The 12,770-nt window shown below is 52.9% G+C and overlaps 1 protein-coding gene across 2 annotated transcripts in view; it reads left to right on the top strand.

The window, feature by feature from the left end:
• Positions 1–9,732, top strand: part of MVB12B (multivesicular body subunit 12B) — a 68,911-nt gene extending 59,179 nt beyond the window's left edge. For both annotated transcript variants that reach the window (XM_055719881.1, XM_055719882.1), the window contains 2 exons: positions 711–770; positions 4,865–9,732. In XM_055719881.1, the coding sequence (XP_055575856.1) occupies positions 711–770; positions 4,865–5,176 (372 nt within the window). In that variant the 3' untranslated portion in view covers positions 5,177–9,732. The remainder of the gene's footprint in view (positions 1–710; positions 771–4,864) is intronic.
• Positions 9,733–12,770: the final 3,038 nt, after the last annotated feature.

Below are 12,770 nucleotides of genomic sequence, written 5' to 3'. Positions count from 1 at the left end.
CCGTTACCAGTTCCCCAATCCATTTGATCCTAAAACAATAGCTCTTTAAAAATCAATTTACAAGAAGCTGTTAAGGCAAACACCAAGCCTCAGCTGTATCTGATTTTTCATGTTGTGCTCCCACTTTGTGCTTTCTTCTTCCTGCTGACACAACCTGCGTGTGCAGCCGGATGCAGTTTTTCACAACCATTGCTTTCTGAAAGGGTTGTTTATGGGCCGTTATTCCCAGAAAGCTGGAGTCCCTGCTGCGAGGACAAATGCAGAGAGATTAGGTCGTGCTAATCCTCCCCTCGGATCCTTTAGACACCATTGCCACCATATGGTCAGTTTGGTCAGGGCTTCTCACAGCCGGTGCTGCTCACACCTATGTGCTGTGGCCATATGAAATCCATAGGGTGTTACAGAGTGCGTTGCAGTAACAGCCATGCTGCAGCAGGGAGATGGCTGAGGAACTACCTGTGTGAAGTGACACCGAGATGAGTGTCAGCTGTCCCCACTTAGGGAGAAAGGCGTTAGAGCTGTTATTCCTAACCCGCCTTCTGCTTCTTCACTCTCGTGGTGGACTGAGAAAAAGGCTTATGCACGTGTTTACAGATGGTGCCTCTAAATCTCTGGTGATAAGGGTATTTGCTGACTTTAAACAAAAACAAAACAAAACAAAAAAAACCCCTGAATTTGACATTTCTGTTTCTTTTTTTTTTTCTTGCCAGATGCAGCCAGTTGATCTCTTGGGCATCACAATCAAAACTCTTGCAGAAATAGAAAAGGAGGTAGGTAGCCAGCCAGGCACTAAGCAAAAGTGTCGTGAGAGCTGTGTTCACTTTGTTGTGAGATCCTTTCCCTTATGGAAAAGGCCTCCCTTGACTTCCCCAAGTCACTGTTGGTGGATAAAAGTCAACATGATTCAAACAGTAAGCTCAGAATTGGGGATGTCCTCTGTGATCTGTGCCAGGTGAAGGTACTTTAGATGCTGAATCTAATGGCAGAGTCTGCTGCCCTCCGTTTAATTCCAGATGTCTTTCTATTTAACCTTTCTCATTTATTAACAAAACACGTTACAAACGGGACACTGTATTAGGTTGCCTCTTGCGTCTCAGGGAAGCAAATGAACTTGTCTAAGCAATGTCAGGTGAACTCCTTCATCGTTTTTCAGTTTGATAGTGCTGGTAACGTTACCAGGAAAATGGGGCTGCACTGCCAGTGAGTGTGAGTCTTCTAGGAGCTTGGGGGAGAGACATGTATCAATCTGAGGGTGGTCTCACATTCTTGAGGGAGCGTTTTGGTATATGCGTGACTTGGGCTGCATGGTGCCAAGGAGCCACCTGCTCTGCAAGGGCTGCCTCTCGGCTGAAGTCTCAGACCAGGAGGAAAATTGTTTCAGCAGCACATGCTTCTTCGGGTACCACCAGTCACAAACATATCTTGTGCCAACCAGCTGGGTTGAAGGCAGAGAGAAAGAAGATGGTGTTGCAAAACCTCCAGACTCATCATGACTTCTCCGCTTTCTGATTCCAGTTGTGAGTCCAGTTTCCTGAATCCATCCTCTTCTCCCGATGCAAGTTTTTTCTGAGTACAAAAAGAAGGTGGTCGGTTGCCAGGGCTTTCCAGGCACCCAGTGGGCCAGGGGAGCACCGACGGTGGCTCAGTGCTGCCCGACGGGGGCAATCACTGGCAGAAGCACCTGCCGCCTTGGGCGCTGTGGGCCTGCCGTGTGGCATGTGTGCCCTGCTTCTGTTTGGGGCTGCCTGCGCCCGTCACGAGGGCCCCACGCACTGTGAGCCAGGGGTGCTCAGGGCTGCAAGCCCCTCTGCATGCCTGCCTCCTTCCCCCCACTCACGCCAGGAGCTGGCCATGGGGCAGCAGGTCCCTTTTGCTGGGGGGAGGGCAAAGTGGTGTTGGATTTGCTTCTGTTGTCCTCTGCATGTTGCCTGGTGCAGGAGAGGTCTGGGCACCACTGGGGGGGGGGCTGTGCAGCCCTGCCCCATGCCCCTTGCAGGCCAGTGGCGTGCAGCAGCGACACTGGCACCGGCGTCATTTGTGGCCTTGGGAGGAGAGGTTGATACCTGCCAGCTCTCCCCACACCCTCCCGTTCTGTTACAGGCTGTGTGCATTTCAGAGTAATGAAAAGTATAATTATGCAGCCCATATTCCTTGATGAAGCATCTTGTCTGTACATAGATAGCTGTGCATATAAATATTGTGAATTTCTGCATGGCTTTATTTCCCTTGCAAGCAATAGCACCATTACAGCAAATCTTCTGGATTTCCAAAGCAGCAAGAACATTTTCCCTGGAGCTAGATGCCTTGCAAAAAATATTCCCAAAGAATTCCAAGAGTTACTGTTCTCTGTCGTGCATTTGCAGATGTGTGCACCCTGCGAGGTGAGCTGCATGGACTCTGCCCTTTCGGGAACGCTGTTGAAAATGGGTGCTCAGGCTGCACCTGGAGCCCTGCGGTGCGGAGTGGTGCGGAGCGGAGGGCCGGCGGGCTGGGGGCGAGGGTGCCGTGCGGCCGCCGCTGCTCTGGTGGATGCCGGGCCCCGAGGAGCGGGGCCGCGCGGGTGTGGCCTCACGGCGCCTGCCCGTCCCGGTAGCGGGACAGCACCGAGCGGGCGGCGGGGCGGCACCGCGACCGGGCGGGCAGCGGCGTGCGCGGCCGGCGGGTGCCCTGGGCCTGGCGGAGCCCTCCCCCCCCGCCCCCCCCCCCCCCCCCCCCGCTCCCCCCCCGCTCCCCCCCCCGCTGCAGCCGGGTTGGGCGGAAAGTCTGGGGAGAGGCTAATTAGTAAAGCAGCATCTCGGATTAATCATTCCTCCTAAACTGACAGGGAAGGCGGTGCGTTTAACCACCTCATTGCTACGAGTTTTCGTGGGCTGCTCTTCGCGAATATGTTTTGATGAAGAAGTTGTACATCTAAAAGGGCTTAAAATTTTAATTTTATACAGAAATATTTTTCCTTGTTCTCGTGTTTGTAGTCAATTCTCCGGAGTGCAGTCACATGAAATGTTCTTTAAATGAACATATTTGCTAACTGGCATGATTTCAGTTTTTAAAACATTGGTTCCAGCAATTAGGCATTTTTTTCAGTTCCCAAATGACTAGAGAAATTCGTCTTGATTATAATTGCTCTTAGCCACGCATATCTAATTTGTGTCTTTTTAAGTGTTAATTAGTAAACAGTTTGAGCTGACATCTTTATGTGTTTGTGTGTTGAAAAATGAGGCTTATTGCTTATTTAGCTTGGGGCTGGTACTGCTAGCTGTGACATCATGACATTGAGGTGAAATTAATGAAGACGCGTTTGCCAATTAAAACGCAGCCTGCAGAAGGACGGCTCCGTGGCGCGTCCCCTTGCGCCGTGCAAGCGGCCGCTAATGCTCGGCTCTGTGCGGCCCGGCCCGGCGCGGCGCGGTGCGGCTCGGCTCGGTTCGGCTCGGCTCGGCGCGGCGCGGCGCGGCCCAGCCGGGCGGGCGCCTTCCCCGGGGCCGGGGCCGTTCCCGCCGCCGCCCAGCCGCGCACCGGCCGGGGAGCGGGGCCGCCGCGGAGCCCGCGCGCCCTCTGCCGGCCCGGGGAGGGCCCCGCTGCAGGGCCCGCGGTGACCTGCGCTGCAGGGCCCGGCTGATGCCCGCGGGAGGAGCAGGCCCTGCCGCAGCTGGGCGCTGAGGGCTGCTGGCGAGCCGAAGCGGGGCGGTAAGAAGGTTTTGGCGCTGGAGCAGGGAAGGCCGAGCCACATCTGCTGGGAGAGCCGGCTGCGGGAGCAGGCCCAGCTTGCCTTTCCAGCAGGGGCACGCAGCCCGCACACAGCTCCGAGGGTGCCTGGCACCACGCACAGGCCCGCAGCAGCCCTGGCATAGCCAGCCCGGCCAGCACCGTGGCCCTAGCCCCGCACACGTGGCCGGGGTCAGGCACCAGCAAAGTCACTGAGTTCCCGAGGCCGCCGTGCTGGCTGCGTGTGCCGAACCCCAGGCTGGCTGCTGAGGAGTGGTGACAAATGAGTCTGGCCCAGGGGAACAGGGGGACATCTTGGTGACATCCCAGGAGCCATAAAGAGGACAATGGGGAACATGAAGGACGGTTCATATCCAGGGCTGTTACGGTGGGTGAGCCGGCGCCGTGTGCTGCTCCTGCTTCAGCCGCAGCACCAGCGATGGGAGAGCCACCGCCGCCCTGGCCTCTCCAACGGGTGCCATGGCATGGCAAGGGGCCACAGTGGCACCCAGGGTGGCCTGGGGCTGTCAGGATGCGGCCTGTGGCGTGCCACGAGATGGCACTGCTACGGTGCACTCGTGTGCGCTGTGGCGCCCAGGCCTGCACCGCCCCATCCTGCCGGCAGCAGGGTTGTCCCTCAGCAGCAGGGATGTCCCTTGGGCTGTAGCAGTGTCCAGCCAGCTGCAGTGACATCTGTGGGCTGCAGAGACACGAGTATAGGTGTTGTCGGCCACCTTGCCAAACTAAAAATGTTAATGATGGTAGTGTAATGATGGTAGTGTAATGATGGTAGTGTAATTATGGTAGTATGCTTGTGTAAATGAGGCCTGCAAAGGGGAATCTTTCTGACTAGCTGCTTTACGTGCAGGATGACTGTGGCTGTGTTTGTGTTAACGCTGGGCTTTAGAGGAGCGGAGTGAATCCTAGCCAGGACAGTTAGATGTGGTAGTTCCAGCAGGCTCACGCGGTGTGGCCATGCCCAGGGCAGAGGGACAAGGTCACAGCTCAGGGAGCTGCCAGGCACATTACTTATGTCATTCTTCTGCTTGTGTATCGTCCCGGCACAGGCCGGGGAGCATGGCTGTGTGGCTGCACACCCTGGCCCAGGCTGCCATCGGGCAGTGCCCCACGGTTCCCTCTGTCTTGCTTTGTCCCACAGTACGACTACAGCTTCCGGACAGAGCAGAGCGCGGCGGCCCGCCTGCCGCCCAGCCCCACCAGATGCCCACCAGTCCCCGCAGTCCTGAGAGGGGCCGCCGGCGCTGGAGCAGGCGTGTGCATGCATACTACTGAGCGGGACACGGGACGCAGTGCTGGGGCCATCCTAGCAGACCTCTCTCGTCCGGCCATCACCGCCCACCCTGTGCTGCACCACCTCCTCCTGCACATGCCACTCCACGCATTGGGACTGCGCAACCCTTCAGCAGCTGCCACCACCCTCTCTCGCTGCTGCAGATACCTCTCCACGTGAGTACATGACTGGGAGCCTGACAGCAGCTCCTCACTTGTCCTCACTTTATAACCCCTGCCGCAGGACAGTCACAAAACCCAGAGCTGTTACAAACTGCTGTGAACAGCAAGCCATGAGCTCATGGATCATGAAGAAATGCTCAGCAGTGAGCCCTAAAAGTAAGGAAGAGTAAAAAATATGGCTGGTTAATCTGCAAGCCTCCAGGCATCACACCTGAACTGACATGGAGCTGATGGGCTCTCGACACCGCCCGACTGGAGGCCCCCTGCAGCGCTCTGTCCAGCGGGCAGCACCGAGCCATGGCGGATGCCCTGTCTGCCTCTGCCGAGGTCCGGGCACACAGCAGCTCCGCCGCAGCCGGAATCAACCCGAGACTGTGATCACTTGTTTTTGCTGTAGGCTGGTGGAGCTGGGGACACTTGCTCAGACCTGCCTTGGGCTCTCTTTCCAGAGACCAGCAAGGTGGAGGGGTGTAGAGAGCACAGGCTGCACTGCAGTTCCTGAGGTGAAGCACCTCTGCTTTGCACAGGGTGTCCATTTGTCCATCAGGAACTAGAGCGACAAACGTCTTGTATTTCTTTCTGGGCTGGATGCTGGCAGCGGCCCAGGCAGACCGCGGCAGTGCCCCGCTGACCCCTGGCCAAGCTGCCTGCGGAGCTGGCGCCCTGCTGACAACTTGGATGCTGTCACTTGCTGGTAACTTTGGACAGTTTTCTAATATTTGCCCCACTAGCTGCTAAAAAAAAAAAGAGATGTGCCTGTTCCTTTGTGCACTCATGGGGAAGCACTGAACTCTGACGTAGTGCAGGATGAGAGTGGGATGCATTAAACCCTGACCTCAGCCTCCTTGTGATCGCTGACCTTAGCTCGCTCCCGAGTCAAATGCATGTCTTGGAGAAGTCTGTTGCTGTAATAAGTTATTTAGAAGTGCCCATCTGACTCCATGCTGCTTTTTCAAGTCTCTGCTGTAGAACAAAGCTACATCATGGCAGCAAAATGGCAATTTTTAAGTAAGTGTTAAAACATACAAATTTTTATATTGTAAAATACTGATTACCTAACCCTATTGAAATGCAATTGCCATAGTAACAAATAATAGTATTGTTGCTCTCAGTCTGGGTCGTATGTATGCCCTGACCTGCTTTGCACTGCTTTTGATTGATCTTGTGTTTTCTAGTTGGACAGAATAGTGACTAACAGTAGGTTTTGTACTGTCAGCTTGTATTTTTTATTTGTATATATGTAAAATATTTCTTGTCCAAAGAGTCATTTCTGGTTTTAAGGCACCATACCGTATTGCTGGGATAATGAGCACAAAATACTATAACATTCAGGACAGACTGAGTCTAAGTCTTCGCTTCAACTTCTTCCAATCAGGTAAATAATTTTCTGAAACTGCCTCTGTAAAGCAAGGCCGTGCAATTGGAGAGCAGAGGCCAATTTGGTTGCAGGTGTGTCGTATTTGGGCAAAAGAATTAAAGCTATGCCATTTGCACCAGCTCTGGAGGTTTGGGTGGCCCCATGGAAATGCTCGTTTACTTGGAGGTTGCAGCACCATTTTTAGTTCTTATTTATCCTGCAGGAAAGAAAAGCCAGACCTCACTGCCAAGCTTCACAAAGGCTAGATTGATGATGCCGACATCGACAAATGAACATACCATGGCAGCCTGGTCATTCGGCTCAGGTTCACTTGAAGTTCAAATCCACTCCATGCTGTAGTACTATGCCCATCTCATCCATCTTTTGTCTTTCTATTTTTCTGCTTGTATTTTTTTCTGTAGTTTTCTGTGGCATCCATTCATTGCTTCTGTGGCTTAGTGGACGCTGCAGGTAGGTAGAAGCCATCTGCAGCAGTGCATTCCTCATATTTTTGGGATGAAGGAGCTGCAGGGAACTGACCTTCCCTGTTACTGATTGGTGGTGGAGGAGTGAGGGCTGCAGGCTGATGCAGGGCGGTCGGTGCAGAGTCTGCAGAGCTCCAGGGCAGTTCCTGCCACAGGGAGATGGGGGGGGGGGGGTGGCTGCCAGGAGCCCCTCCTCAAGCCACATCATCCCATGCTGAGGGCAGGGCTGACTGTGCAGCAGCTGGAGGGCTCAGTGAGGAGCGAGTTCAGATAGCTGCTGAGCCCTGTGTTCAGTGGGGTACTCCCTGCATATGCCTCAGAAAAATGGGCATGTAGCTTTGGGTCCCTTCCTATGAGATTTAGCTTCAAGAAAATCAGTAGATAAAGTTAGTGCTTTAATACTTACAGCAACAGTTAACATTTGGTCAGTCGTCTTAGAGATGGTGAGCTCAGCTTTCTCTTCAGTGACCTACAAGAAACACTGGATAGCTCAAAATGCTGATGGGATGTGCAGCTGGGACAAGCATCTAAGAAATCTTCAAAGATGTATTTGTATAGTTGGTTCTCACTCTTCCCTCTTACGCTGGGCTAGCAAAGCTGCTTCAGGGTGCATCTGCAAAAAAACTTGAGAGATTAGCTTGATCTTCACTGTGTGTTTCTGTGCTGTGGCACTGCAAGGATAGCCTGTACTGAAAGCATGAATAGTACAAATGCAGTTCTTGTGGTACAAATGCAACAGAACTGTCTTGAGCAAAGAGCTACAGCTGCTGAGAGGCAGCTGAGCTCTTGAGACCTGCTAAGCGACAGCTGGAAAACAGCATTTCCAAAGGCTCAGAGCCAGTGCTTGGAAGCACAGTGAGACACACGGTGCAGGTTGGTTGACTATATGTGTCATCTTCTCAGTCCGCCAATGATAGGAAGCTTTTATATTGCACCTCTGAATTCCCAATACCTTGGGCATCAGGTCAGCATTTCCACGGGCAGATTTTATTTGCTGTTCCATAACTTTTGTACTCGCAGCAGCTCATTGCAAGGCTGGTCCTTGCATCCTCCTTGCAGCAAGTCCCCTGTTGGTGTGTGCCATAGCCAGTACCAGCATCTCTACATCTTACTCCCTCCCTGTCTGAAAGGCAACTGTGGTAGCATTGGCCCAGGTGAAATATTCAGGGAGATGTTGATGCTGACGGTGTCTGGCTGTGGAGGAGCTTTCTGGAGCATAAGGGGAGGGGATGAGTCAATGGAAAGCAACAAAAGTGGATTTGCAGAGCTTTCCCAGATGTGCTTGGCTACCTTGCCTCTATTCCTAGAACAAAACTAGTCTCTAGGTAGCTTAATCTTGTGGCTGATGGAGAAATCAGTTTGCCAAATTATCCTATGTCTGCAACAGAGACAGAAAAGCAGCAGTGAGGGGTTTGCTTGCTGTAAAATACACCTTCTGATGTGAATTAGTAGTGACACGCTGCCTCCTGGATTTCTCACGGCAAAGAGCAGGTCGTGTGCCGAGATGACTCGTGGGCCATCCAGGCCAGGCTGTGCTGTCTAATGTGTTAACAATGGAAAGGCAAGAAATTAGTCCAGAAAGTACCGTAGAGTGTGAACTTTGTGCTAAAATTCAAGTGTGGACAGTTGTAGCAGGTGTCTTCCCTGTGGGAGCATCTCGTAGGTGTAGTTGCATAGGAATAAACTTCGTCAAACTTTTTTCCTTTGACTGTCACTGAGTTTGCCCGTGGTGTTTGTAGGAGAGGATCCCCCGTGAGCCTCCTGTATAGTGCGAGGTTGTTGGTAGTCTGTACCTTTGGGCTTGTTTTGTTTTACGCCCATACCTGTCCCCTGCTCCCCGGTTTCCTGAGCTCTTCAGACTGAACCCGCAGAGCCTGGAGAAGGTCCCGGCACGGGCTTGGCATGTGCCGGGTGGATGCCAGTGGCAAGGGTGTGCGTCCACAGGTCTGGGCGCTTCTTCAGTGGGGCCCTAAAAATCTGCTTCTGGGAGGGAAATTGGCATGCGGTGCCTTTGGAGCTGGCTGGTCGCACGTTGGCCTTCACCTCCCTGCTGCCCTCAGGCAACACGGGGTCTGTCCTCCCAGATGTGCCCACCCGGCCGCTGTCCCAAAGCAGCCCCAGCAGCCTGGCCGGGGTGGCAGCAGGCACATCACGCAGGTGCCAGCAGAGCAGCTCACTGGAGAGCCATTCCTGCTCCTGCTGCAGGGCATGCGCGTCTCGCTGTGTTCCAATAATTACCTCAGCCTTTGAGCCTTGACAAACAGAACGGGAATTTCGGCAGCAGGGCAGCTGAGATTAGTTATCCTGAGACATAAAATTCTGACAGCATTGCAGTAGGGGGGGTGCTCCTCTACTCATGAAAAAGCTCAGTAAGGTGCTGCTCAATTCATTCAATACAGGGAAACCAAACAGTTTGGATATTTTGGTTGTTTATTGTGCACTTGTTTCCTAACAGCAACAGTTTTAAATGTCATCCTGCAAATAGAAGAGAGAAACCTTTTACACAGTTGCAAAGTGTTTTTCTAAGATGCAATGCATTTTGTTGGGTTATTGAAAGTGAATTTACTGTGCATTAATCTTACGAATGTTACTACATTTTATATTTATTTTAGATGACCCTCCTGTATTTTACAAAGGGAAGTTTCGTTGTGTGATAACTTAGTCTGTATTCTTAATATAATTTGTTAAATAAAACTTGTTTTAATCAGTTTATTCTCTGTGCTTTGTGTTTTAAATTTGGAGTTTAAGAAGCTTAAAACGCCACAGCTCTGACTTGTGGGAGTCCCTTGGACTTGCAAGTCATTGCATTGACTTCTTCAGATCCCAAACCTGGATATTTTGGAAGTAGTTAAAAACATCAGGAGGAGCGAAGCGTGAGTCAGTGTTTATTCTGAAGAGAGCCCCAACATAGAGGTTGTAGCTGTGGCACCTGGAACCACTTCTGTTTCTTTATGTGATTACAGGTTTGCTTGGTACAGGTAATGCCTCTTACAGCAGGGCTGGACTTTGGCAGGCATTGGGCTTTGTACCCTGACGGACATTCGTTGAGGAATGAGAACGGTGCAGGGTCAGCCTTGCACACTGTGAGGGGACGGGTTTGTCACCCAGTGGATGTTTCCAGCGGTGTCCTGCAGAGATGAGCGTGCCTCCCTTCCCACCTCCTGTCCACTTCTGGAAGAAAATACCAAATCATCATGCATGTCAGCCCTTGGACTGGAGAGTCTCAGTAAAGAACAGGGATTGCAAGCTTAAATGTGAAAGATTAACGAGATGTTTTCTCCTCTGCGGCAGTGGGGCAGATTGCCTTTTGCTTCTGCTTGGGGCTGATGGGGACTTTTTGAGCAGTTTTGGTGGGATGTGAGGGCCAAGACCAGAGATGGCTTTTTCTCTGTTCTCAAGCTGCCCAGGATGGTGAAGGACACCACAAAAGATGGGAGCTGGTTTCAGGCACAGGAGTAGTAAAGAAATGGGAGCAGAGGCATCACTGGAGCTGGACCAGGGGCTGCACAAACTCTGAGGAGGAGCTGGCTGACGGCAGCGACTGCCTGCAGTGCTGGCTGGTCTCGGCGGACTGAAGCAGCTACAGTCTGTTCATGGATCTGAAAGGTCAGCTTCAGAGGTGACAGCATGATCCCCCTGTCATTTACTTTCGGTTTTGGGGTTTTGTCCTTGGAAATTACATATAAAAGGACTTAAGAAAATCTGTCCAAAGTGTCTCTCTCAAGAGGTATGCTGCAAAGTCAAAACAGAAATCAAAATAGCTCAGCGTGTTTTCTGGAGCATATGGGACCACACGTGACATCTACACTGCCACACAGCCTGTGTCCCAGGTATATGTGGCAATAAGTGTGTCACTACAGTAAATGACAGCAACATCAGTGAAACACCTTGTTTATCCTCTATAAGGATTAACAACTTTAGTCATTCATAATTATCAGCTGCAAATTTTGCGTTGTGTGTAATTAGGAGGAGGTCAAGTCAAAGTCATGGAGTCAGCCTCAAAGCCTGGAAACACCACTGCAGGCTTGACTTGTCAGCACAGGCTTTCGTTGAATTTGTTGTTTGTTAACACGCACACATGTCCGCGGCCGGTCCTTCGCCTGGCCCTTCTGTACAGACCTGCCTCCCCATGCCAGGGATGCGGGTGCCGCCACAGCTCGGGGCAGTGATGGATGGCACTTGCCTGGAGCTCGTGGCACTGCAGCCGGAGCAGCAGCAGACTGTGGCAGCATGCAGTGTGAGTGCAGCATGCAGCGAGTGACAGCAGTGTGCAGTGTGACAGCAGCATGCAGCTTGCATGGGGCTGCATACCTCACTGCTTCCCCCTGGCCCCCAGGGCCCTGGCTGCTGCCTGCTACACTGCACAAGGACCCGCAGCAGGCAGGGCTTGCGGGCAGGGCTTTATTGCCCAGAGGCCGCCCCAGCAGCCACCCTCTGGTGCAGCGTTTTGACTCGGAGCTGATGCATCAGGGATGGAGGCTGGACGTGAGCCAGGTGGGAGTGTTTCTGCAAGGTGAGAGTGGCCTGGCCCAGCTCAGGGAACCCCGGGGGGGGGTGGGGGGGGGTGGGGGCGGTGTACACACACACCCCCGTGCGCATGTGTGCGCACACACTATTTTACAAATATTATAAACTGGGATTCTGCAGAAATAAACAGTTCTATAATCAACTCTGAAATGCAGCTGTGTTTTAAGAGAGGCAGCTAAGGATGGAAGTGCGAGTTGCCGGGGATGTGCGGTGCTTTTATGACTGAGCCTGCCCTGCGTGGCCATGCTTTGCTTGTGCCCAGCCGAGCACTGAGCACTCTAAGGGCACCGCAGGGATGCTGCCAGGATGGATCTTAGGTTGAGTGGTGGGAGACGGTGCCTGGTGCCTGTGCAGTGGTGGAAGATGAAGTCCCTTTGGCCATCTCCAAGCAGCAGGGAGAATCTCGTTACTGGGCAGGACAGGATGAAACCTGGCAAAACAAATACCTGGTGCAGGGACTGTGCCGGTGGCAGTGAGGGCAGCACTCGGCTTGGGGCAGAGCCCTTCCCGTTGGGCTTGGGCAGGCGGCCGCAGGGGTCCCAGCTGCAGTGGCTGCCAGGCCAGCGGCGCTGCGAACAGGCAGGTACCTGCATGGCCGGCAGCAGCAAGCCCCTGTGGGGAAAACAGACTTCTCGACTAGGGAGAGGCTAATACTACATCACTAGAACCGAAAATTGTTATTGTTTATGCTAAGTTATTCTTCTGAACTTGACCAAGCTGGTGGTGCGCAATGCAACCTCTGGCATCTTCTCTCACCCCAGCCAATATTTCTGTCTCGCTTATTTTGAGTGGTCTTTGACTTAAAGATTAATACCCAAGTTCCCGACATTCTCTTCAGGCACATGTTTTTATAACCTTCCTTTGAAAGCAAGTACCACTTGTTCCACCAAACACTAAGAAACTGCGTCTTGGAGCTGCTGTGAGAGCCATCACCAGCACCTGATTGAATATCCCGACTGGGGAGGAGGCGGCGCAGGGGGGACGTAAACCAGAGTGAGCTCGTCCTGCACACCAGCTCGTGTCTCCTCGCATGGGCGTGCGGTGGGCAGGCACATAAGCTGCCTTGGAGCCACTGCTGAGCAGGTGATGCCTGCAAACAGCAAAGCTCCTTCTGCCTAATTAGCCACGGGACGTGGGCTCTGTTCTGTGGCACAGGAAGCCGGCTGGGGCTGCACATCCCTGCCTGGAAATACAGCTGGGCTTCCAGGCAGGCATGTCTGCCG

The sequence above is a fragment of the Falco cherrug genome, chromosome 9, assembly GCF_023634085.1.
Source record: "Falco cherrug isolate bFalChe1 chromosome 9, bFalChe1.pri, whole genome shotgun sequence".
Lineage (NCBI taxonomy): Eukaryota > Metazoa > Chordata > Aves > Falconiformes > Falconidae > Falco > Falco cherrug.
This window is presented reverse-complemented; position numbering and strand designations above follow the sequence as displayed.